Source organism: Cetorhinus maximus, chromosome 4, assembly GCF_964194155.1.
Source record: "Cetorhinus maximus chromosome 4, sCetMax3.hap1.1, whole genome shotgun sequence".
Lineage (NCBI taxonomy): Eukaryota > Metazoa > Chordata > Chondrichthyes > Lamniformes > Cetorhinidae > Cetorhinus > Cetorhinus maximus.
In genome coordinates, this window is record NC_135882.1 from 74439754 (window position 1) to 74467099 (window position 27346).

At 42.1% G+C, this 27346-nt stretch overlaps 1 protein-coding gene across 1 annotated transcript in view; it reads right to left on the reverse strand.

Annotated features, from left to right (window-relative positions):
- LOC144679689 (potassium voltage-gated channel subfamily B member 2-like) overlaps nt 1-26944 on the reverse strand; it is a 375980-nt gene extending 349036 nt beyond the window's left edge. Inside the window, exon 1 of the mRNA XM_078540320.1 lies at nt 26129-26944. Coding sequence (XP_078396446.1) covers nt 26129-26707 — 579 coding nt within the window. The 5' untranslated portion in view covers nt 26708-26944. The remainder of the gene's footprint in view (nt 1-26128) is intronic.
- Between the last annotated feature and the right edge of the window lie 402 nt (nt 26945-27346).

The window sequence follows — 27346 nt, forward strand, 5'->3', positions numbered from 1 at the left end:
GAGGTGACATGTTTCATTACATTTTTCTGTTCTTTATTATTTTTTTCAATATCTCTTCATCTCTCTGAGGCAGCTCCATGCCTCAGGGAGAATATTCAGTGTTCTCTTGCGCACATGCGCTAAGTTTCTGCTGGGCCATCTCTCCCTCCTCCACCGCCCGCACAGGCAGCACTCAGCGCTGCCGCTCGCATATCATGTTGGGCAGCCTTAATTGGCCCACCAGTGTGAAAGTGTGGTGCGCTGTCGATCGCGGGCAGTGGTTGGCTTCCCAACCACCCCCGCCCACCCCCGCGGACCCCGCACACCAAGGGCGAAATTCTGTTCAGTATTCCAGATTTGGTCTCACCAAAGCCCTGTACAACTGTAGCAAGACTTCTTTGTTCTTGTACTCTAATCCCCTTGCAATGAAGGCCAACATGCCTTCCTGATTGCTTGCTGCACCTGCATGCTAACTTACTGCATTCCTTGTACAAGCACACCGAGTCCCTTTGAACATTAACTCTTACAATTTTCACACCTTTTAAAAAATATTCTGCTTTTCTATTCTTACGACTAAAATGAATAACTTCACACTTCTCTACATTATACTCCATCTGCCATCTTGTTGCCCACTCACTTAACCTGTCTATATCTCTTTGCAGCCTTTCTGTGTCCTTCCCACAGCTTACCTTCCCATTCAGCTTGGTGTCATCAGCAAACTTTGAAACATGACTCTCTGTTTCTTCATCTAAATCACTGTACAACAAATGAGCTCATTAAGGACCTGATTCTGAGATTGGTACCATGGATGCATGTGTAGTCCTGTAACAAAACTAAATAAAACACTAAAACAGATGCCAACAATTTTTCCAAAACAAGCAAGGGACCTTGTTTCATGTTTAAGGACAGCTGTACTTCTTCAGTGTGTTCTCAGTGAGAGGCTTTATTGAACTGATCAGAATTGGCAGCCTACAGTGAGGCTTGCCTCATGGCGAGTCACATGACTACGGAATTCAGGTGTGACATATAGACTTACTACATTTCAAAACCCAAACAGACTTAATACTAAGCCTGAAATGGCCTTCCAGTCGCCAAAACACCTCTGGACCATTACCATTTGCTTCCTGCTACTGAGCCAATTTTGGATCTAACTTGCCATTTTGTCCTGGACCCCAGTCTGTCTTGTGGGACCTTGCCAAGAACCTTGCAAAAATCCATGTAAACTACATCAAATACACTACCCTCATTGAGCTTCCTTATTAGTTCCTCAAAAATTTCAATCTAGTCCTTCCCTTAACAAATCCATGCTCACTGTCCTTGATTAATATGTGTCTTCCTAAATGATGATTAATACTGTCCCTCAGAATTATTTGCCAATAATTTTTCTACCACAAAAATTAGGCTTGGCCGGCCTGTAATTATTTGGTTTAACACTTACTCCTTTATTAAACAGCAGTACAACATTAGCGGCCCTCCAATTGTCCAACATCAGGCTTGTTGCCAGTGAGGATTGGAAAATGATGGTCGGAGTCTCAGTTATTTCTTCCCTTGCTTCTCTTAAAAGCCTGGAATGCCTTTCATCCAGGCCTGGTGATTTATCTACTTTCAAAGATGCTAAATGCCTTCATAATTCCTCCCTCACTATGAGCGGAATTTTCCATGCCCGCAGGTGTTGGGCATCATGGCAGGCATGAGCAGACAGTATGGCAGGAAGGCCAAAAATCGGTTTAACGATATCATGAAACCAGTTTGCAATCTCCGCTCCACTTGTCAATGGCGGGCCATGTTTCCGGCTGCCGCACAATGGGAACTTCATTGTAATACATCTGCATATCATTATAAGCCCAGCTCGCCGGAATCAACCCCCTCACATCCAAGCACAATGGCCCTGTTTCCCTATTGTACATAAGCGACATGCACCTGGCGAGCTGCACTTCGCTTGGGTCTTTGAGGCTTGTTTGCCTATCTTGCTTCGGGCATCACTCGCGGTCATCAGTGCCAGGCTTCTCAGGCAGCACCACATCACTTTTAGGGGGACTCACAGGCAGGTATCTACTTACGAGACCAGCCGTAACACGGGGGTGGCTTTTCAAAGGCTGCAGGGCTATGGCTTGCTTGGGGAAGGGGGAGAAGTGGCCTCAGGCAAGGGAAGAGGCTGCAGGGCTAGGACATTACTGGGGAAGGGGAAGTATCACAGGGTGTGTGTGGGGGCACATGTTGATCTGTGCAAGTGGCCTCAAGCTAGTGAGGGCTGAGGAGGCAGTCTCCAGAGTCCTGATGGAGATGTCAGGGTGTGTGAGAGAGTGAGTGGTGATGTCCCTTGAGTGACAGTGAGTGAGATGCCAGTGAATGTGTGATGGCCTTGTGAGTGTGTGAGTTTAGAATGATGAGATGGTTGCCTAACCCTGGCAGCACAGATGAGATCATTCATCCTCTTTCTGCATTAGATGGTCAACCTCTTCTATGCAGTGTTGGCACTGATCACCACCTCTGCTACGGCTCCCAAGCCAGAGTGGTGACACTGATGGGCCTCCTACGGCCAGAGCGGGGGTAGAGGACATCGCAGTGGGCTCCAATGGTGTCCGGAAGGCATCCCAGGGGTGTGTCACTAAACCTGGGGGCTGCAGTCTTCTTGCTTTTCAGGGCCATGTCTTCTGTGCAGCAGTTCTGGGCTGGAAACACTAAGCTGTGTGTGTGGCTGCACTTTAAATATAGTGCCCGGCATTAGGAAGTGGCAAGGTGACGGCGTGGTGGGCGAATGAGAGCTCACTCGCCATTGAAACGGCACTTTTCCCAGGAATGCCTGATCAATGAGGCGGGTTTGGGACGATATTGCATGAAAAGCCGCCATTGCAGCTGGCGGGTAAAACATTCTTTTTCACGCCCACTACTGCATTTAGTGCAAATCTAGGACAATTCTGCCCTATGTCTATACTATCCAATATTGCACACCCCTCTTTCTTAATTACAATGTCTGCAAGGACCCTGTCTTTTGTGAAAGCAAATACAAAGAGCTCATTAAGAACTATAGCTGGTTTCGTCCCCATGCACAGATTAACTTTTTGGCCTCCAATAGACCCTTCTCCTTCCTTAGTTATCCACTTACTTTTATGTATTTATAAAACAGATTTGGATTTTCCTTGATTTTACTTGGTATTATTTGTTCATGCATTCTTTTCTTTCTTAATTTCCTTTTTCATTTAAACCCCAAAACTCTCTATCCTCCAATAGGCTTTCTGCAGTATTGATCTCTTGTTTTCTGACATAAGCTTTCTTTTCTACCTTATAGTATATGATCCAGGGGGCTCTAGGTTTGGGAGCATATTTGTTCTAAACCCTCACTATCTTCTCTCTGTTTGGCTCCCACTGCTTTGACGCTGATTTATCTTTAAATAGCTGTTTCCAGACAGAGATTTTTAACAAATCAGATAGGAACTCATCACAGAAACTTCAAGTTTGAGTGATTACCTTTTGGGTGAAAAACAGTATGCAATTACTAATACACTGTAGTGTGACATATTGCTAAATATATTGTCTAAAAGCAACAAGTTTAGTAATATTTCATAATGCAGCACAGGGACTTAGCAAATGATAGCCTCCTTAGGCACACCTCGCGTAGTTAAGCAGGTTAAACAGCTTTAGGCCCATAGCTTGACGTCTGTTGTGGGGAAGGTATTAGAGTCAATCATTGAAGAGGTTATAGCTGAGTACTTTAAAAAGCTCAAGGTAATTGGGAAGAATCAGCATGGTTTTATGAAAAGGAAATCACGTTTAACCAATATTTTAGAGTTCTTTAACATGTATGGTGAATAAAGGGGAGCCTGTAGACGTACTGTACTTGGATTTCCAGAAAGCATTTGATAAGGTACCACAGCAAAGGTTATTGTGGAAAATAAATGCTCATAGTGTAACATATTAGCATGGATAGAAGATTGACTGGCTGGCAGAAAACAGAGAGTATGCGTAAATGGGTCTTTGTCTGATTGGCAGGATGTGATGATTGGAGTCCCACAGGAGTCTGTGCTGGGGCCTCAACTTTTTACAATTTAGCTAAATTTGCACACGACACAAAGATAGATAGGAAAGTATGTTGCGAAGAAGACACAATGAGTTTACAGACGGATATAGATAAGTTGAGTGAGTGGGCAAAAATCTGGCAGATGGAGTATAATGTGGGAAAATGTGAAGTTGTTCACTTTGGCAGGAAGAATAAGAAAGCCGAGTATTACTTAAACGGAGAACAACTGTAGAGTTCCAAGGTGCAGAGGGATCTAGGTGTTCTCGTGCATGAATCACAAAAAGTTAGTATTCATGTACAACATATAATCAAGAAGGATAATGGAATGCTATCTTTTATTATGAGAGAAATTGAACATAAAAGTAAGGATGTTATGCTTCAGTTATATAGGGCATTGGTGAGATTGCATCTCGAATACTGTGTGCGGTTTTGGTCTCCTTATTTAAGGAAGGATGTAAATGCATTGAAGGCGGTTCAGAAGAGGTTTACCAGACTGATATGTAGAATGAGCATGTTGTCTTATAAGGATAGGTTGGATAGGCTGGGATTGTTTCCACTGGAGTATAGAAGAGTGAGGGGTGACTTGATTGATGCATACAAGATCCTGAATGGTCTTGACAAGGTGGATGTGGAAAGGATGCTTCTTCTTATGGGTGAGTCCAGAACTAGGGGGCACTGTTTTAAATTAGGATCGCCCTTATAGGACAGAGATGAGGGGAATTTTTTCTTTCTCAGAGGGTTGTGCGACTTTGGAATTCTCTGCTTCAGAAGGTGATAGAGGCGGGGTTACTTAATATTATTAAGGCAGAGGCAGACAGATTCTTGTTACACAAGGAAATCAAAGGTTATCAGAGGTAGATGGGAATGTGGAACTTGAAACACAAACAGATCAGCCATGAACTTATTGAATGGCGGAGAAGACTCGAGGGGCTAAATGGCCTACTTCTGCCTTTGTAAGTTTGTATTTAACCCCCAACTCCCCCACTAACTACCCCCTCTGACCATCTGACCCCCCCCACTGACCACCCGACCACCCCCACTGACCATCTCCCACTGACCCTCCCACTGATCACCTGACTATCATTCCTTGACCATTCCGCCCACTGACCACCCCTCACCCATTGACCACCTGACACCTCCACCACACCCACCCACCCCCCAACCTATCCTATCCAAACCCCCACATCCTATCCACTTACCTTACACACTTACCTTCTCTGTGGCCTCTCAAAGTGGCTGGACCTTTTAAACCTACCTGCTTTATAGCAGCTAGTGCCATAAAAAAGGGGTTGTGTCGGATCATGTCTTCCTTACCCTCAACTCATCTGCCCTTGACACAAGGCCTTGGGAACCCGCTGCTCTGCACCTTTCTCATCTGGCCGAGTCAGAAGGTCAGGCAAGAGAAGTGCGGCTGCTCTTTCAGGGTAAGTAACTAGGAACAGAGTGGCAATCCATGGAAGTTACAGCCCTTAGTGTTTTCTTCACCAGTTAGTACAAATTATAGATACAAAGCAGAACACAGCAGATGATGGAAATATAGAACAAAAGAACAGAAAATGCTAGAAACACTCAGCAGGATGTGTAGCACAATGGGAGACAATATACAAACTGTTTTGGATAGGAACCACTCCTCAGGACTGGAAGCTATTACATGAGCAATTACGCCAGCAATTCCAAAGGAACAGAAAGAAAAGAAGGGGAGAAAACAGCACATCCGCATGTATGGAAAAAGAAGCAGGATGGAAGTTTCAAGTGAGGGGAGCCCAGCGTCATATTTGTGAACAGAAAGGTTGTGTTCAGCAAAGTAGTCAACTCATCTTTGTTTGAACCCTGACTGCAACATGAGCAGAAAACAGTATATCAAGTTGGAGGACATGCTGCTGAATTGATATATCAACCAGAAGGAGTGTTTCAAGCTTCAGACAATGATGTAGGAGGAGATAAATGGACAGGTATTGCATCTCCTGTGCTTGCCAGGGAAAGGATGCAAGTAGTAGCAAGTCATCTTACTTAAAAACACCTCCACAAGGATGAACAGTGGATTGGTTACTGCAAGTAGAACAATAACTTTGTGAAGATTATTCCAGTGAGTGCAGCAACTGAACATTATTATTTTCTTTTGGCTATGTATATGGTGAAACATTTGTCATGGCATTTACTTTTTGTTGCACGTTGCATCATTTTTGTTTCTTTAACTTTGGAATGATTGATGCATTACTTTCTGCACATAGAAATATTGATGGATAATATTCAAAGTGAATTAATTTTACATGTTGAATGAGTTTGGCTGCTGTGTTTGCCAATTCTGTGTTACGAAATCTTCTTGCCAGTTGCGGATGTACCCTATTGTTAATGCAGACTAAAATACTGATTTTATGAATACGTGCTCCTGGTTCACATAAGCATGCATCAGGAATTGTAGATGCAATCCCCACAATTATCCATCCATCATGCAGATCATGGGAAGTGTACCTGCAACTGAATCACAGAATAGTATAGCACAGACAGAGGTCATTCAGCCTATTGAGTTTTTCGAAGTGGAATCGAGTTTTTCGACATGGAATCCAGTTCGTCCCAATCCCTGCTGTTTCACCATATCCCTGTAGCATTTTTTCCCTTCAAGTATTTACCTAATTCTCTTCAGAAAGTTGCTATGTAACTGTATCCATCATCCTATCAGACAGTGCATTCCAAATTCCAACCACCTGCATGAAAGAGTTTTATTTCATGTTGCCTCTGGTTCTTTTGCCAATCACCTTAAATCTGTGTCTTCTGGTTTTCAACCCCTCAGTCATCAGAAACAGTTTATCATTATTTACTCTATCTAAACTTGTCATCATTTTAAACACCTCTATCAAATCTCCCCTTAACATTTTCTGCTCTAAGGAGAACAACACCAGCTTCTCCTGTCTATCTACCTAACTGTAATCCCTCACCCCTAGAATCATTCTAGTACACTCTCCAAAGCCTTCATATACTTCCTAAAGTGTAGTGCCCAGAATTGGACACAATACTCCAGCTGGAGCTAAACTAATGTTTTATATAATTTTAGCATAATTTCCTAGCTTTAGTACTCTATCCCTCCATTCACAATGCCCAGGGCCCATATACTTTATTGACCGGTCTGTTAACATATCCTGCAACCCTCAAAGATTTGTGACTAAGTACCCCCAGGTCTCTGTTCTTGTATCCTCTTTAAAATTGTACAATTTAGCTTGTACTGTCTCTCTTCATTCTTCCTACCAAAATGCATCACCTCACACTTTACTATGTTGAATTTCAACTATCAAGCATCTGCCCATTCACCAGCTCCTGCCTTCCCTTCTGATTCTATGGCCTCTTCCCTTCCTCTCCAACATGCTCTCAAGGGCCACATGAAATTCCACCAAATAGCACTGATAGAAATTAAGGGGTTTAATCTAATGGCCACTATGAAGACATGGCTGCAGAGTGACCAAGGTAGGAAACTAAATATTCCAAGATACTTGACTTTTAGATGAAAATGGGGAGAGGTAGCTAGGATAAAAAAGGACGGGATTGAGACATTAGAGAAAAAGGATCTTAGCTCAGAAAATCAAAACGTAGAATCAGATTGGGATCAGCTAAGGAACAACAAAGGGCAGAAAAACAGTGCAGGAAATAGCTGTGGTGTCAGGCATAGTATAAATCAGGAAAGTAGAGGTAAAAAGGGCAATACAATAATCATTACATAATCAAATACAATAACTGGGCAAAAGAAATTTGTAGTAATAGTGTGTAGGACAAGTTCATGGAATGTATACAAGATAGTTTTCTTGATCAGTATGCCAAGAAGCCAATGAAGAAACAGTCTATTTTAGATCTAGTATTGTGCAATGAGAAAGGGTTAAATAATAATCTTGCAGTAAAGTAGCCTCTAGGAAATAGTGATCATAATATGGGGAATTTTATATCGAGTTTGTGAGTGATTTAGCTAAATCTAAAACTAGGGTATTAAATCTGAACAAAACAAACTATATAGGTAAGACAGGTGAGCTGGCTAAAATAGTTTGGAAAACTGAATTAAAGATAAAGCAATAGATAAGAAATGGCAAATTAATCATTTTCAATAAATATGCATTTCCTTAAAGAATAAAAATGCCATGGAAAAATTGGTCAAATCATGGTTAACAAGAGAAGTTAAAGTTGATATATGACTAAAATTAGAGATTTATAATGTTGCCAAGGAGAGTAGGGAACCTGAGGATTAGGAAGATTTTAGAAGTCAGCAAATGATCATCAAGAAATTGATAAGAAGGGAGTTTTGCAATAAGTAACTCACCTCCTGACTCCCTAAAGCTTGTCCACCATCTACAAGACGCAAGTCAGGAATGTGAGGAATTCCTTTCCACTTGAGTGCAGCTCAAACAATACTCACGAAGCTCATCCAAAACAAAGCAGCCTGCTTGATTGGCACCTCATCCACCACCTTAAACATTTACACCCTCCACCACTGGAGCACAGTGGCAGCAGGTGCTTCATCTACAAAGTGCACTGCAGCAACTCGCCAAGGTTCCACTGACAGTACTTTCCAAACCCGTGACCTCTACCGACTAAAAGATAAATGGGATCAGATGCAAGGGGACACCACCACCCACAAGTTCCCCTCCAACTCACATGCCAACCTAACTTGGAACTATATTGCCATTCCTTTTCCATTGCTGTGTCAAAATACTGGAACTCCCTCCCTAACATCACTGTGGATGTATCTATATCACATGAAGTGCAGCATCTCAAGTTGATGGTTCACCACCACCTTCTCAAGGGCACTTTGGGATGGGCAATAAATGCTGGCCTTACCAACGAGTCTCACATCCCATGGACGAATAAAAAAAAATACAGTACTTTTTTTAAATTCAGTCCTCAAAGCAAATTAACCAGGCTAATTATTTATTTAAGCTTAACAAGATCCACTGAGATCAGTTATTAGGTAGAGATACTTAACCTAAATATTTACCTTAGGGTCCTTGGATCCTACATCTCCATTCCTTCTTTTGAGTTTGGTGTGAGAAACCACCTTCCTTCTTTCCAATGAATTTATATTATCACCAAATTCTCAGCTACCACTCTGATCCACTCCAACTGTACCCCTGACAGGTGAGGCTTTATGTTGGAAGCTTGCATAAATTAACTTTTAAAAGCTAAACATTAAGTAAGGCAAGAACTGGTTCTAAATTTTAATCCATTACTGATTGTGCTGTAATCATCCATTCTGAAGTGGATCTACATTATACTATCGATTAGTTTGCTAGGTTGACCTGGAATTATTGAATATCAACTTAAAGGCTGAAGAAGAGTAGCAGACTGTATTAGTTAATCTTAGAATAAACCAAAGGTCCTGCTAAGGATACAAAGCTAAATTCAGTGAACTTAGGGAGTATTCTGAGTCCCGATACATAGAAAATAAATATTATATGAGAAAGGTAATGCTTGGTATGGCTGCTTGTAAACAACACAGTCTGAGCTAAAATCAAAGCTGTAAGGTCAGTTGATTGTCAGCACATGAAACAGCGAGAATCATTTCACCAAAGGCATGTACATTCTCATGAAAATTAAGTAACAAGAGAAAATGATGAACATCAAAGCTCTGCAACATGATAATGCGACTAGCACAGTCATATCTTTACAGATAGAATTCTGGTAGGCATGTTGTTCCAATCTCAGACACAGCTTCCAAAAGCAGCAATTCGCAGCTCTCTCCCTCTCTCTCTTTTAATCTAATCTTTCTTCCCTCTTTATTTCTCTTCTTGTATCTAATTTGTCTCTAATTAATGTTATTGCCTTCTCTGTTCCTGTTTCCTTCTCAGTCCTTAGATCTCATTGGTGAAGGAAATGAACTTTTGGCCCAGCATTCGCCAAGATCCCAGATATTCCATGGACCTCATTGACCATCATTAGTTTGCACTTCCAGCAATTTGCGGAAGTTTTTGGGGGTTGAAAGGTGAGGTAAAGGTCTAACGAATGGCGTGCCATGGGAAATGCCCCACTCCAGCAAAATCTGGTTCAATGTTTTTCAACTGAGCTTCAGAAAGGAGTTGATGAAAAAGGATTTCTAAATTTTAAAATGATGCTCTAACAAAAATGAGATGCCACAGATTCAATCTATTGTCCTTAGAATGAATTCATTATTATTATAATTTAAATGCAGAAGACTCAACTTGGACAGCTGACAGTGGTTCAATTGAGATTAGTTTCCCCTATGCTGTCAACAAGCAACATCTAATTTGAAATTGCAACTGTGTCACACTAGGATGACACTAATCAAATTCTGCTCAGGATAAGGTTTGTAACAAGGATTTCACAGTACAGATGAGCCTCTATGCATTAAAGTACAAAACTAGTTTGGACATACGAAGCCTGAAGGGACTTGTATAGCTTGTCAAAAAGTTGCTCTTTTTCCTTCGTGATTGAAAAAGTTTCTATGGAAACAATTCACCAAAGACATGTACAATCTAATTAAAATTAAGTTACAAGAGAAAGTAATGAACATCAAAGTGTTGCAACATGATAATATGACAGTCATATTTTTACAGTTCTGGTAGTGCATGTGGTTCCAGTGTCAGACACAGCTTCCTGAAGCTTCATTCTATGGCCAGCTGGCTTTTTTGTCTTTCTTTTAATTTAATCTTTCTTTCCTCTTTATTTCTCTTTCTGTACCCGAGTTGCCCTATTTCCTTCTCTGCCATTTCTCTGTTTCTTTCTCAAAACTTAAATCTCGTATAAAATGACCAGTCTAAAACATCAAAACATTTAATGCAATACCTAATTGATTTTAGGGCAATTTTGGTTTCATATACCCAATGGTAGTGATCATGTCAATGTGTTATGGTGGCAAATTCAGTTAGAATTGTTGCATTTTAAGGTAATGGTTATTCAAGCCTTTTCCTGGAGTGCTTGCGTTGTTTTGATATAACCACTGAAAGGCACCACATAACGCTACAAATTGACAGTAATTCCATAAATTAAATATCAGCTGTGCAAAAGAGTGATGAGTGAAGAACCTTATTGTTATTATCCATTTATCAAAACATTGCATTCTGTAGCATGATCTCTTTCCATTAGGTTTGCCAAAAGGTTGCATTTTTTAAATTATCTCAGTAAAGCAATAATATTGTCTGGTGCAAAGTTTCTTTAAAAAAATTAGTTTTCAGAATAATCATCGTATAATGCCTTTGTTATATTGCCACAAAGGTACGAGCATAGCTGGACAAGAGCCTGTCTAATGTTGATATAATGTTGGTATATGGATATTATGCTGCTATACCTAGTAGCAGTAAGTGAGGCCGAATTTCTCATATCAGGATTCTTCACGGCTGGGCAGGGCAGGTTATACTGACCATAAATCCTAGCATATTGCTGTTCCAAGTTTTGTGGCAAACTGCAGCACCATGATATATTCACTCAAAGATGCAGACTTGCACCAACTGGTAAAAATAAATAACTATAAGAATGAAGATCATGATGCCAAATGCATTCTGGATATTGTGGCAGCTCCTGTATTAGGTTAGCACTAGCACAACACTACTCCATCACGATGAACTTATTTGACTGGATCTTGCTACATTCAGGAGTATTAGTTTGAGCCACCAGTAGCTGGAATTTAAACAATATTTTTATGACTGTTGAAAAAATCTTTTTGTAACAAGTGTCATCATTGGTAGCACTTGCTGAACTATAAAAATATCATGTTATCTTCACTTACTTTTTAAGGATAGAGAACAAATCAGCAACAACCACAACATCTTGCATTTATTTTGGGCTACTAGAATACTATAATATCCACAGAGCTATAATTAGGCAAAAACGAATGCTAGGCCAGAGAAGCAGCAATTAGTGGGGATGGTCAATGTTTAGTTACTGTTTAGATGGGTTTTAATCAGAGTCTTAATATTTTCGGAGCTGGGTTTAGGGAAGAAATTCTAGATGGCTGAAGGCAAGACCACCAATGGTGGGACAAAGAGAAGTGGGAATACACTAGAGGCCATTGTCAGGAGAATGGAGCATTCAGAGAGTGGGTTGTAGGAATGGAGGAGGCTACAGGGATAGACAACTTTAGTTTATTCATTTATGGTGTGTGGGCGTCGCTGGCTAGGCCAGCATCTATTGCCCATCCCTAGTTGCCCTTGAGAAGGTGGTGGTGAGCTGCCTTCTTGAACCACTGCAGTCCATATGATGTAGGTACACCCACAGTGGTGTTAGGAAGGGAGTTCCAGGACAGTGAAGGAACTTAAGTCTATAAAGGCATTTGAACACATGGATGAGAATGTTATGTTGGAGATGTTGGGAGATTGGAAGTTAATGTAGCAAGGGCATAGGTGATAGTTGATAGGGAAAAGAAACAGGCAGTAAAGTTTTGGACAAGCTGAAGCTTATGGGTGAGGAAAGTTGAGAGATTGGCCAGCAGTGCATTAGAATAGCCAAGTCTGGAGGTGACAGAGGCATGGATGAGCATTTCAAAAGCAGAGGAAGAGGCAGTTGATGTCATGAAAGTGAAACTAAGGGGTCTCTGTGATGGGAAGATATAAGGGGTCAAAAGCTAATTTAGTTGCCAAATAGAATGCGGAAATTGCAAACAGTTAGGTTCAGTCTATGACAATAACCAGGAAGAGGGATGAAATCAATGGTGAGGGTGTAGCGTTTATGGTGGGGGTAAAAGCGATAGTTTTAGCCTTCCGCTTGTTTACAAATACTTACTGGCATTATTACAGATATTTAATAATTCATTAGAAAAAATTATAATGCCAGAGAACTAGAAGATACACCTTTTAAGAAGGGAGATAGATTGTCCAGGAAACAACAGACCAGTCAGCTTAGCATTGGCAGTAGGAAAAGTAATGGAATCCAATTGAAAAGAAAGAATATACAACTATCTGGAAATCAAACAAAATAATTTTTCATATGGCAGGCGGACTCGGTGGGAGTGGGCCCGGAGGCGATTGCAGGCCGCCATTTTACACAGGCGGGCCAATTAAAGCCTGCCCAGCATAATACGCGAGTGGTAGCGACCTGTGCAGGCAGGGGGGAGGGGGAGGGGAAGGGAGAGTCAGGGCCAGCCCTCTTTCACCCATGCGCGTGAAAGAGCGCTTCAATCTCCCTGAGGCATGGAGCTGCCTCAGGGAGATTGAATCGATATTAAAATGATTAAATAAAATGTTTAAAAATTAATTTAAACATATCCCCTCATGTGACTGTGTCTTTATATTGATGAAAATGTATTTATTTATTTAATAAAAGCTTTAAGAAACCTCATCCCGCTTGTTGATGAAGTTTCCTAAAAAACGCGAAGGCCGCTTTGGCTTTTCGCCTGCCCGCCAATCTTAAGGTTGGACAGGCAGCGTTCACAATCACAATAATTACTTTCTTAATGGCCTTAATAGGCCCTTTAGATTTTGGTGGGCACGCGCCGGAGTCAGCTGTGTGCCCGCCGAATGAAATATTGCGGGACTGCGCGATGACATCGGGATGCTCGCCCGACATCATCGCGCGTCATTTTACACGTCAGCGTGTCAGGCTCGCCCCCGCTCACCGACTGTAAAATCCTGCCCAAAAACATGATAATGACAAGTCAACATGGATTTCGCAAAGGGCAAGTCTTTCTTGACCGACCACTCAGTCAGGGAAGGGTGACAGTGCAGAAGGAGGCCATTCAGTCTGTCAAACCCGTGCCGACTCTCTGCAACAAAAATTTAGCTAGTCCCATTTACCAGCCCTCTTCCCATAATACTGCAAAATTTTCCCTTTAGGTGCTTATCCAATTCCCCTTTCAAAGCCACAACTGAATCTACCTCTAACACACTTTCAGACGGTCCATTCCCAATCATAACCATTTGCTATGTAAAAAACCTTTTCTTCATGTCGCCTTTGGTTCTTTTGTACTTTAACTCTATGCCCTTTGGTTCTAAACCTTGCTGCCAATGTTAAAAGTTTCTCTCTATCTGCTTTATATCCTTCATGATTTTGAATACCTCTGTCAAATCTCATCTCAGTATTCTGTTCTCTGAGGAAAACAACCCCAGCTTCTTCAATCTATCCATATAACTTAAGTCCCTCTGTTCATGCACCCCTTTTAAAATTGTACTCTTTAATTTATATTGCTTCTCCTTATTCTTCCTACCAAAATTGATCACCTCACACTTCTCTGCATTAAATTTCACCTGCCACATGGCCACCCATTCCACCAGCCTACCAATCTATCATTATCCTCCTCACAGTTCACAATATTTCCAACTTTCAAGCCATCTCCAATTCTTTAAATTGTGCCATTTAAACCCAAGTCTAAGTCATTGATATATATCAAGAAAAGCAGTCATCCCAGTACTGACCCTTGGGGAATGCCACTGTATACCTTCCTCACTCCGAGAAACCACCATTCACCACTACTGTGTTTCCTGTCACATTGCATATCCAATTTCATATCCATGCTGTCACTGAGCCTTTTATTCCAATGGGCTTTAACTTTGTTGACAAGTCTATTATATAGCACTTCATCACTTTTGGAAGCCCATAAATACGATATCAATCGCATTACTCTCATCAACTTTCTCAGTTACCTCATCAAAAAACTCAAGTTAATTAAGCACAATCAATTTTTAGCCCATCCAGTATCTCAATCATCTCCCATTTTAAACCTGGCAGCGTTTTCTTTCTAGTAAAGACAGATGCAAAGTACTTATTTAGTATCTCAATTATGCTCTGGCCAGGATTTTCCCCTCGGCGATTTGGGGGTGGAGCCCGCTCGCCGAGGAGAAAATGACGTGGGATGATGTCAGGAGGAATCCCCGACATCATCCCAGGCCATTTAAATTTTTAGAAAGGCGGGCGGACAGCTGATTTTGCTGTCCGCCCACCGACCTGTCAATGGCCAATTGAGGCCATTGACAGGCTAGTTAAAGTACTTAAAGACCTGCCCGGCCAACCTTAAGGCTAGCGGGCAGGCCAGGAGCCCCAGCGGGCTTCTGATTATTCATGAAACTTCATCCACTGGCAAAAATAATAAAGTTTATGTGTTCTTTATTAACATGTCCCATCTCATGTGACATTGTCACATGAGGGGGACATCTTAATAATTTTTTAATGTTTCTATTTTTAAAGTTTTTACCACTGTCAGTAATCTCCCTGAGACAGGACTTTGCCTGAGGGAGAAGTGCGCTCTTTTGCGCGCATGCGTGAAAGTGCGCACTTTGACAGTTGGGGAATCCCTCTCCCCACCGCACAGGAAGCGCACAGCACTTCCTGTCGGGGATGCCGCTGGGCGGGCCTTAATTGGCCCACCCACTTAAACTGGTGGCGGGCCCCGTTTCAGTGGCGGGGGTTGGCTGCCCGCCCACCGCCAAGCCGGTGGGGCTCGCACGCCACCTGAGGGCAAAATTCTGCCCTCCCTCTCTCCATGCATAGGTCTCCCTTTTGATCCCTATTTGGCCTCACCTCTCCTCTTAATACCTTTTTACTATTTATATGCCAAATAGGACTTTTGGTATGGGGCAGAATTTAGTTGAGGCAACAGGGAGAACCAGTGGGAACCCCATGTCATCATTCCATGGGAGACCCAATACTATTTAAGTGCAAACGGGCACTTACCTAGACAGCATCGGGCCTCCAATTCGATGAAGGCCTCAACAGAGTAGAAACTCTGCCCTGAGAGCTGTCAGCCAATCAGTGGTTGGCAGTTCTCCATTATCGACAGCACCATCAGGAGCTGCCGGTAATGCACTGAGGCTTTAACCAATGATCAATGCTGGATCCCTGGAGAGCAGTAAGTGTGGTAGATAGGGGTAGTGGGAAGGGGGATGAGGGGAGTTGGATGCAAGAGTAGGGGGGTGGCTTTCAACAGCCCTTCTCCCACGCTTCCCAAGTTAATGGAAATGAACTTAAGGCTTAAAAAAAAATCAGCAACTTACTCAATAATCAGCTGCTTGCCTTGTTCTGATGTCACTTTAGGCCTCGTATAGCACTAGTATAGGGAATATTATAGAGAATAGTAGTATAGAGAACACTAGTATAGAGAATAGTAAGTTAATAGATAAAGTCGGGGTGAGGGAGAATGTAACAAAACCTAAATCAGGGTAACTATGCATGTATGTGAATGCACAGAGTATAGTAAATAACATCGGGGAGTTACAGGTACAGATTGCCATGTGGGAATATGATGTTGTGGCGATAACAGAGACCTGGCTCAAGGAAGGGCATGACTGGGCGTTAAATATTCCTGGGTACAAAGTGTTCAGAAGAGATAGGAAAGGAAGGAAAGGAGGAGGGATGGTGGTATTGGTTAAGGAGAGCATTGCAGTGCTGGAGAAAGAGGATGCCCCAGATGGTTCAAGGACAGAATCAATTTGGCTAGAGCTAAGGAACAGAAAGGGTGCAATTACATTGCTCAGTGTAGTCTAAAGACCACCAAATAGCGAATGTAGAAGAACAAATCTGCAGGGAAATTACAAAGAGATGCATGGCATTATAGAGTAGTTATAATGCGGACTTTAATTACCCGAATGTAGACTGAGACAGTGGTAATGTAAAGGGCGGAGAGGGGAAAAAGTTCCTAGATTCTGTTCAGGAGAATTTTCTACAGCAGTAAGTGTCCAATCCAACAAGAAAAGACACACTGTCGGACCTGGTTCTTGGAAATGAGGCGGGTCAAGTAGATCAAGTGTCAGTGGGGGAACATTTAGGAGAAAGTGATCATTGTATTGTACATTTTAGGATGGTAATAGAAAAGGATGATAAGCAATCTAGAGTAAAAATAATTAACTGGACAAGAGCCGACTTCGATGGGGCAAGAACAGAGCTGGGCCAGATAGTCTGGAACGAAAGATTGGCAGGAAAAACTGTAGCTGAACAATGGGCTATCTTCAAAAAAGAATTGGTTCAAGCACAGTCAAGGTATATTCCATAGAAAGGGAAAAGAAGGACAAACAAATCCAGAGCTCCCTGGATGAAAAAGGAGATTGAAATTATGAAAAAGAAGAAAAAGTGCACTTATGACAGGTGTCAGGTAGAAAATTCAACTGAGACCCAAAAGGAATACAGAAGGTTCAGAGGGGAGGTGAAAAAGCATATTAGAGAAGCAAAGAGGGATTATGAGAAAAGTCTGGAGGCTGAAGTGCAATTGCTATTTTCTAGGCAAACCAGCCACCTGTGTATTGTGTACAGATAGCTTACATTCTGTACAAATGTGGCTAGAATTATATATTATCAAATTAATTTCAAACTTACCTTCTGAAAGGCACTTACATAATTTATCCTTGCTTTCTGAATGATATGAATCCCCTATATCATTGTCATCAACAAATGCCGTAATATTATCAAAAATACTCCAGTCAGATTTATACTCTATCCTGCTCCACGGTGTTTATTCATACTATTAATGGTGGGTTGTCTGATGAGACCTCTACAGAACTCCATTGGTTATTGCTCCCGAAATGGCACTGTGTATTTATCATTATCTTCTGCTTTCTTTTACATTTTTATTGATTTCTATTTTCACTAAAAGTCTAAAAAGCAGACTTGATCAAATACCTATTCCAACTTAATCAGATTCCTTCTAAACATGCACATAAATTATACGCAGTGGATATCCCTTGTCCGCTAACTTCACTTCCATCTCAAAACTTGGCATAATGCTAAAATAAATCATTTTTTTCTGATGTAAACAATCCACATTTATAATTTCTTTTACCTAACATTTTTTTGTTATTCTTAGCTGACTTTTGTATCTCTCCCTATTCTCTTTATTTCCGCCTTTTAAAATAATTCTTCAGGTTTTACATTTTTCTCAGCTTCTTTATTCAGCCAATGTGGTTTTAAGGTGTAAATTACCTAATCAATCAACTCTACATTATCAAAGCTGATTCACACACCTGTCAAGTAAGGCTCTGTGCCAGATCAGGAATTGTACAAAATTGTCATTTATTCCTTTCTGTGCTGCTTATCTCTATCTTTTCTGATTTATTCAACAAATTATATTTAAGCTTGACAACTTTCCTACAAAATCAAAATTGACTAAAGAAATAGGTCTGAAATTCTACAGGCATCAATTCAAGCACTTGCACCAGGATCACACATGCTCTCCAGCACTGACCCACAACCCCCATCACTGGAGTTTTTGGCCTAAAAATCCATTAAGGTCCATTATCGGGTGTCAGGGTCACAATTTGCCCTCTACCCAAACCCATGAGGCAGGCAGCACACAAACTTTGTGCTGCCTCTTCATTTAAATAATTGTAGCATTGGGCCTAACAGGTTGCCACAACACTCAACAGGGGGCTGAGCAGCTTGCACTGATATCACATGGTGCAGCTAGCCTACTCCCTTTAGTCTGCCCCTCTTAAAGGGGAGCTGAACTCATTGGAAGAGAGCTGCTGCTAACTGCCTGTATTAACACTGGCTGTAAGTAGGAGCCGCACAAATGGAGCAGCAGGGGACAGAAACAGCTCCTAGGTTCATGGATGCAGTGCTGGAAGCCATAGTGCATAGCGGTGGAGATCGACTAGAGAAGAGGGTTATATTCTGTGGAGGGATGGGGGTGTGTGTTGGGCATCAATGCCCAGAATCTGGCCCTAAGGACCTGGCAGCAGTGCCACAAGAAGTTTCAAAGACCTCATGTGGGTAGTCAGGGTGAGTGAATACATTCTCACATGACATCTACCCACTGCATCACACATCACGCACCAATCTCTCACATGCTCAAGACACCACCAACTATCAGCGTCCCTGGAACTCAGACCTAAAATCCACCTCGCCCTCACTCACATATCAATGATGCCAGCCTCACCCACACCTCCCACTAGCCATATAATTCCAGCTGTTCAGTTGTGGCAGTCACATTACCCAATCACAATGCAACATAATCACTGACATTCTTCCCTCTCTCTTGCAGGACAAGGTGCTGCATAACAGCCGGATGCAGAGCAAACTGGTGAGAGACAAGTACACCTGCATCTCCTGACACGTAGGGAGGATATGATTCTCTGCATCTTAGGGCTAGCTGCAAAAGGCATCATGCATTGCTGAAAAAATTGAAGGAGATGATATGATTCCGCCTTATGTCTCTTCTTTTCCTCATATGATGTGCAAGCTCCAGATCGCATGATCATCCACATCCTGCTTTCCAAACCACACGCTTCCCTCACAACAACTTTCCCATTCTGACTTTATGTTTTCAGATGCCCAAGTGCTGCCACCTGCCCAACCATAGCAGCATCAGGCAGAAGGACAAGAGCAACACTGCAGCCCTGAAGAAGCACCATCACTTGATCTGACACTTGTAGCCACTAACTCAAATACCGATACTGCGTTGCCTTTAGAGAGATAATGTAGAATAAGGATTGGCATGTGGTGAGTCACAGGCATGAGCAGGCTGCAGGCAGACCAGAGGAAAAGACTTTCATGTGTGTGAGACCACTGGATGATGAGGCTGCAGATGAGTTTTACTGCAGGGGCCTTAGATGAGGCCTTTGATGGGGTGGCATACAAGAGAATGCTAATGAACAGGCACACTGGGATGCCTGAAGCATTGGCAGGCCTACAAGAGATCCTGGTATCACTCTAAGGAGCATGGGGGATCTAGTTCCAACTTGGCACAGGGCATGGTGAAGAGCTTGGAGCTATCCTTTCCAGCATGAAAGTGGTGGCCAAACACTTGACAGCACTTTCAGATGCACAATACACTGTCCGGTGGTTGATGTCTCAGCTTCTGCAGCACAGGTGGAAGCCACAAGACATCTTAGCATTTTGCCCGAAGTTCAGATGGAGGTCATGAAATCCATGCTGGCTGCCATGGAGACTCAGACCACAGCCATTGTGGCTGCAGATATCAGTGCTCAAAGGGCCATACAATGGCACTACAAAGCCAAATTTTCGCCCTCTGTGTTTAGTGGGAGGGAACTGCATCTAGATTGGGCCAGAGCCAGCATGTGGAAGTGCCACATGGGTACTTCTTTGGCAACTATCTGCCCCATGTTAACAGAAAGTCATCTAGCCACCTGCCCGTGTTGTGCACCTGACCCAGGGCTGCTCCAAGCAAATTTTAAATTCAATATTTGAGGGCCAGGCCATTTGCCAGGTCTTAATCCTAATGGTGGAGTACACATACATTTTTACGAAAGCTGCTTTGCCTTATCTGACCAGCCTGATCCATTGTTTGTCTTTTTAGGGTTGGACAGAGGTCCCAAAGATGCAAGTCAAATTGGAAACTGGAAGAAATGGCAGAGTCCTGGCATAAATAAAATTTCACTGTTTCCTTGGGAACTCCGTCAGTCTCCTGTCAATGTCACCTATTCAACTGTAGCCAAACTCAATAATGCGACCACTGATTCCATCCTCTTCCTTGGTTATTATCTGAACCAGAATATTTGCAATCTCAGTATCTCTCAAGTGAGCTTCCAGCCCCATCACGTCTCCCTCCCAAAGACAACCTACTTCCAACTCCATAACATCACCTGCTTCTACACCTGTCTCAGCGCATCTACCACTGAAATTCTCAACCAGGTCCTTGTGACTTCCAGACATGACTCCAGAAGCAACAGCTCTCACTACTGACCTTCAGGAAAGCTGCCCACAAATATCTAATAATCTCTGTGCTGTGGATTAGTTCTTTCCTAATGTCAGTTTGAATCTAGAGCCAAGTTAAGGATATTTCCAGGTGACCAGCAACAGTGATGTAAGTGTAAGGAGCCAATCACATCAAAGTATTCTCATATGCAGCAAACTAGGAATTAAAATATGCTGGATTTTTCAATTTTAATTTAAAGATCTACAGATTGCAAACTAAATGATTAGGATATACACGTAGGGATAGGGTGAAGCTGAAATGTCATAAACCATCTTTGCAAAAAAAGTATTTCAAAAACATGTAAAAATGTTTACCTTAATGGAGAAATTTGATAACCCACAAATATAAAATTAGTTATTCAGGGCCAGTAAGGCTGTTCAGCAGTAATCATTAACTTTGTACACCATTAAAAATCCAGTTACATCTCATTAAACAAAAGTTAACTTTTTCCAAAGGTTTTCATAGATCAACAGCGCAATAGTTCGCATTTTTGATAATTCAGTGATTCCTATTTGATTGCCATCTGGAGGGATTTCAACAATGCACCCCTATGGGGAAGTGTTGAATCAATGATAGTAACTTCTAGAGTTCTGTATTTAACTTTGCATGTGCTTACTCTGGAAATTGATATCAGTTTCAGAAGAATAATGATGACGTACACTGACAGTTTTGCTGCCATTGCTACCACAAAATGCTGGTCAATGTACCGTTGCTACCTGGAACAGTTAGTCATAGAACCCATGTCAGCAGGTGATATTAACCTGATAAGAAGTAGCAACCATGAATGGTGGAGGTCAGAGTCAGAGAATACCTGGACAGCAGTGACAACAATATCAGAGCATTTAGGATTAGGCTTATCATGAAAAAGATAATGTTGTTTCCACAGTTCTTTGGAAGAAGTTATAATGAAAAACATTATTGGAGAAAATCACCCACAGTGAGTACAGTATTAGCATTTAGCCTTAGAATAGAAGATTTTGAAAGGATGAAGGGATGAGTTAAGGAAACTAGATTAGACAGCATTTTAAAGGGGTAAATCATCAGTTGTGTTCTCCTCTCGATGGTGAAACCGCATTGCAGCAGGTTTGTTCCTGAAACTCAGGAATCATCGAGATCCCAGCAAGGTGTGGCTTCATTCTGTGCTACTTGCCATTGGTTGCTGTCAGAGACAGGGATTAAGGGAGGAAAGGAGGTGGATGCCTCCAAGGGACAAAGCTGGTGGATGGCAGCCAACTCACAACTCTAAGCCTCCATTCTCCTGAGTGAATGGTCATGGCTGACAAGGGATCATGTGATTAGTCTTTCTATGTTGCCAAGGCAATGGTCTCTGTATAGAGTCTTGAGAGTGGTGGAGACAAGCAGAAAATTGTCTGCATCAGGCTTCTAGCTCATGGCTCTCATCACCCTGGTCAAAGTACAATGCCTCCATATGTATTCATGTATGAACAGGAGGAACACCCAACTCTGGTCCTCCAGGATGTCTTTTACCTGGAAGGTGTAGGGTGGGGATGCCATGTCTAGATGGAGGCCAGGTGAAGTGCTTAACACTTGCCTGCTGGCTTTGAGATAAAGGGAAACCTGTAAAGGACATGCTCACTCAATGTATCACTTCAATTCATTCACAAATCCAATGAGGCATTGATGATGCAGGCTGTAGGCAACCCTGCCTTGGTAATTGCTCTAATCCAGATGAGGAGAAGGAGGGCTCATCGCCGTTTGGCACAGGGCCAGGAGGAACAAGAGCCTGAGCAGCGAGGAGCAGTGAGGCCTCTATAAGGTCAAGAGGCTGACAAACATGGAACGTTGCAACGACGAACATTGGGCCGACCATGGGTGTATTGCCAGCAGTGCGCTTATCGAGAGGTGAGTGAAAGACCATGCCGGAGTTGTCTTCGTATATCCCAGGATGTGATTGCTCACATCTGCGAGCTTCTGCAGTCAATACTGCAGCCACAAGGACTCTGGAGTGTGGAGCTTCTGGCCTGCAATATGTGAATGTGTGTCCAGGTGCCCTTTAAATATGATGCCAGGACCTTTGACTCTATGAGGTACAGTGGAGTGGGCAACTTCCTGCCCACCCACCACAAGATTTGCCAAGCTTCTCACTGATGCATAATTAATGAGCTGAACAGCAGAAAATCGCATGTGTTCACCCGCCCGGCTGTCCAGCAGGAATCACACCGACTTTCCCACCCACCACTCGACTTAGTCTCCAGAATGGAAAATTCCTTCCAATGATCCAGGTACAGAAGAACTTCATACAACTGTACGTAAAAAAGTCACAAGCAAAATCAGTCACATCTTTGTCATTTTCATTAGGAAATCATTAAAAATGTATTAATGCCTAAGGATTGGGAAATAGTTAATAGAATATTTTTTTAAAAAAGGACACAAGCAACCTAGCAAATCAGAGGCCTAACATTCATTGTGAAAAATGTACTGGATTGTATTGTGAAAGGTGGATCTTGAAACACTTAGGTAAGATGATGTGATAGAAGAGGTTAGTACAGATATATGGAAAGAACATCTTGCGTGAAAAATATACTTTTTTTGAGGAAATTAAAGATTTTATTGACAACAGGAGTTCTATGATGTGATATATTTAGATGCTGATTAATCTATATTGTTGGAAAAGATGGAATAGCAGGCAAGCTGCTGAGGCTGACTGAAAATGGACTAAACCAAAGAAAGCAAAGGATTGTTATGAGTGGAGTTGTGTTGACATGACATGGGGTCACTCATTGCTGTTTACAGTTTATACAACTGATTTGGAACTGGGAGACAAACACAGCTAAGTTTACAAAAGACACTGAACTGGAGAAAGGGATTCAGATAATAGGAAACAAGCAATGAAATACAAAGGGATCTGGACAGGATAGGAAGATGGGCTGAAGAGTAACAAATGGCATTTAACATGCACAAATGCAAAGTATTGAGACTATATGCATAAGGGAAATAATCATTGGAAATATAAACCAAATGGCTTTAGGGTATGTGTTACAACACTGAAAAGAGCTTTGAGGATATTACTGGATAGCTCATTAAAATGAAAAATGCAGTGATTAGCAATATTAAGAAAAGCTAATTGAATCTTGAGATACATAGTTATCTAGATAAAGTATTAACTCCAGGAGGTAATAACGAATCTTTATAAAGCACTGGTGCTGCCACACCTAGAGTATTACGTATATTTTGCTCACCATACTGCAGCAAAGATATCCATGAGTTGGAGACAGTGCAACAAAAGGGCAACTTTAAGAAATAGCTGAAGACATTTGAGTTACGATTATAAGTTGAAGAACCTGGAATTATTTAATGCGGAGAAGACAAGGGCTCAGAAGAGATATTCTTCATGTATTTAAGATTCATAAATTCAATATATTGTCACAAACTCTAGAACCAGGAACATGGGTTTAGAAATGAGAACACATATAACCAATTTAGAATTAAGTATTTTATAAACAGTAGATGGTGATTTGAGGCTGCTCGAATGAAAAAAGTGAAGAAACCAGCAAAGAAGCAATTGATACATCAAGTAGGCTAGGCCAAAGTAATATTGCCAGTTTGATGTTGATGTAAAGTGGTTTTGGGTAAGCATCAATACAAATGTACAAACTTGGCTACAAATTCTCATTTTGAGACCAGAGCATACTAAACTCTGCCAGAAAGCTGTATCACACAGGTTAGAGTTTGCAGCTGCAGTATAACTCCAGCTTGGTGCAAAGTTGCAGTTTAAAATATAAGGAATATTTGTAATGCTATTAAAAAGAAACACCTACTCTCCTAGCATTAAAAATGAACAGTCCTGTGAGCAGAGTTCTGCATTTTTGACAAATATGAGATATGCACAGTCCCTTTATGGTGGACTTTATTATGATCTGGGTATATGCACAACTGACAACACAACCATGCTAGAATCTAAGCAATCCAGATAATAAGTGGAAACTGTTAGTTTCAAAAGAGCTATAGTCTTTGGGTGCAGTTATACAGTTGTTTTTGTATCACGACACAGCATTTCCACTTGGGTTTGACACATGTGGAATATAAATCCAATGAAGTATTAAGCAACTTGTTCTAGTAGTAAGTTGGGTCTTCTGTGCACTATAGAAACTTAAACAGTTTTTTTGAGTGTTTTGAGAAAGCAGATGCTACCATCCATGCTGCTAAAACATTAAAAAAAATTCTGCCAGCAAATTGCTCTAAGCTACCTCCTGTTGGCCATGACATAATTCTCAGCTAAGTAACATAACAGGAGTGTCGCCAGTTGTAAATCGCACTCTGCACTTACTGTTGGCAGAACAATAATGCAATATAAGAGCTAACAGCCTTACAGTTTTCAGAGATAAAAGGATGGTATTGAAACAATGCACTGCAGAGCTGGAGAAATGTGAGTGAGGTACTTCATTGCAAAAATGAAGAATGTCACTGATAACTTGTTAATAAACAATTAAGAAAAGGAATATACTGCAAATCAGGAGAGTGTTACCTGTGGTTCTCCCTGCACCCCACTTGCCCCCTTGCATTTTGCTCCTTTTAAAATAAACAATGGCTGTAAAGCTTAATGGTAGCGGTAAATTAGCTGGAATTCCCTTTAATTCCGGAATTCTTCTTAGGGTTCTCTTTCATTAGGCATTCATTTGACTGTGTGTTTAGTAGAGGGGAAGAACACTTTCTAAGTGTTATAGAGTCTACTTTGTTTTGTACTTGACCATGCCGTAATAGGCAATAATCACTGCCCACTTGGATATCAATTTTTTAATTTTAATAATTTATTATTTTATTATTCCCATCATTTTAGATGTATCTGAGTGATTAGCTTAGACAGTGTAACTTTAAAACGGATGAGAAAATGTGTGAAATTGTGATCCACATTCGATTCCTAAATATTATGTCATTCTAATTTTAACTCAATCTCATGAAGAATCGCCTAAAAGCGATCATTCTTGTGGAAAAGGATGGCTGGTTTCTTGACTCTTTGGTTTCTTAGTTTGGTGGGGGGGAGGGGGGGGTGCGCGGGATGTGCGAAACAAGAAACAAGACAAAATAAACATGTAGTGAATACAAATAAAACGGAATTCCTAAATGCGAACGCTTAAAGGCAATAAAACACGAGTTTTAAGTTTTATCCTTTGATAAAATCCCTGTTTGTTAAACAATATAACGTCTTCCTTGCGGATCCAAATGTGTCACACGAATCCTACCGACATTACTTTAACTTTTCTAACCTTACCATTAAAATCTGCGTCGCTCTATTTAAATATTGCAACAGGACAAGTAATATTTACAAGCCTCAAATCACCATAACAACCGGCTTCGGCGCTGTCTCCTTTGAACTGACGCCTTGGTTAATACGCAACGGCAAAAGGTTCAGAAGTTTATCAATTTAAAACTCCAGCGAGGAGAGAAAAGGGCGATTTACACCCTCAAGAGTGACTCGGTTAAAAGGACGAACTGACATACAGGTTTATTTTCATCCTGAGTATGACTGTGTCTGCCTGCAAGTTTGTGCTGGTGGAAGGATCGAGCTGCCTGCGTCTTTCTGGGGAAGCCCATCGGCACCTTACCTTAGCGGCCACTGAGGAGCCGGGTTTTTCCAGCAAATCCCACAACTTCCTCCTTTTATCAGGACAGCACGACTCATCAAACTCTTCGCCTTCTCTCTCCCTCATGGTCTCAGCCTCACGCCTCAGTTCGTCGTTCATTTGCTCCTTTTTCTGGTGGTACCTGGCTTGGCAGCAGGACTCCAAGTAAATCTCATCAATCCCCCAGTAGTCGAGTTCCTGGCCGAAGGAGAGCGCGCACATCTCCTCCATCATGTGCAATTTCCCAGTGCGGTAGAAATTCAAAATCGACGTGAAAGCCCCCGGGTGCCGATCAAAAAAGTACTCGTTTTCATCGAGGTTATAATCATCGCAGGTCTCCAGCAGGGATTCGTGGGTGTTGCAATCCCTCAGTTTCCCCAAACGAGTCCGGGGTAACCTTTCCAGTGTTCTCCACAATACTTCGTGGTTAAGTCCCCCAACATTGATTCTTACCCTCCTGAAACAAGTCTTGCTCCTGATTATCTCCATTGGCTCCGGGGGGAGAGAGGCTGTGGATCGGGATGCTTTCTTGGGCACTCCTGATGGGATCCTTTCTGCCATAGCAGCAAATCGGAGATGTTTTTTTATTTTTTTCCTTTGTATATAAGATTAACGATAATAAATATATCAAATCAATTTCTCAGGTGGAATAAATATAAAATAATACATTAATAATATTTTAGAGCACTTTAAAAACGAAGCCCGCACGGGGTAAAGTCAGATCCCGTCACTCAGCTCTTCCATTGTCGAAGCTACAAGGAAAACAACATGCGAGTGCCTTGGTGTCTATTAATCCTCACCGGCCAGTCACTTTCATTCAGCGTTATCCCCGCAGTCAGCACTGAGCTGCTGAGGAACGTCAGGGGCACGCCGCCCTCTCGCTAACGTCCGCGGCACGGGCGGGGTCACGTCGACGTCGGCGAGCGGCAGCCGCGCTCCCGCCTTCTGTCCAGCGTGCGCCGCACCCCCGAGCGCGTGCGCCCCACCCGCCAGCCTAGGTGCCGCACCCGCCTCACCCCTCCCCAGCTTGAGAGTGTAACGGTCGCCCTGACAATAACGGCACAATAATATCCTCTGTCTCTTGCGTTTATGGCAGAGTGAGCAGGTTGGTTTATGTCGTGGACAGCAGCAAGTTGCGATTTAATGCGGAATCAAAGGATGGTTGGAGGGCAGGAGGCGACCATTCGGGCTATCCACCTC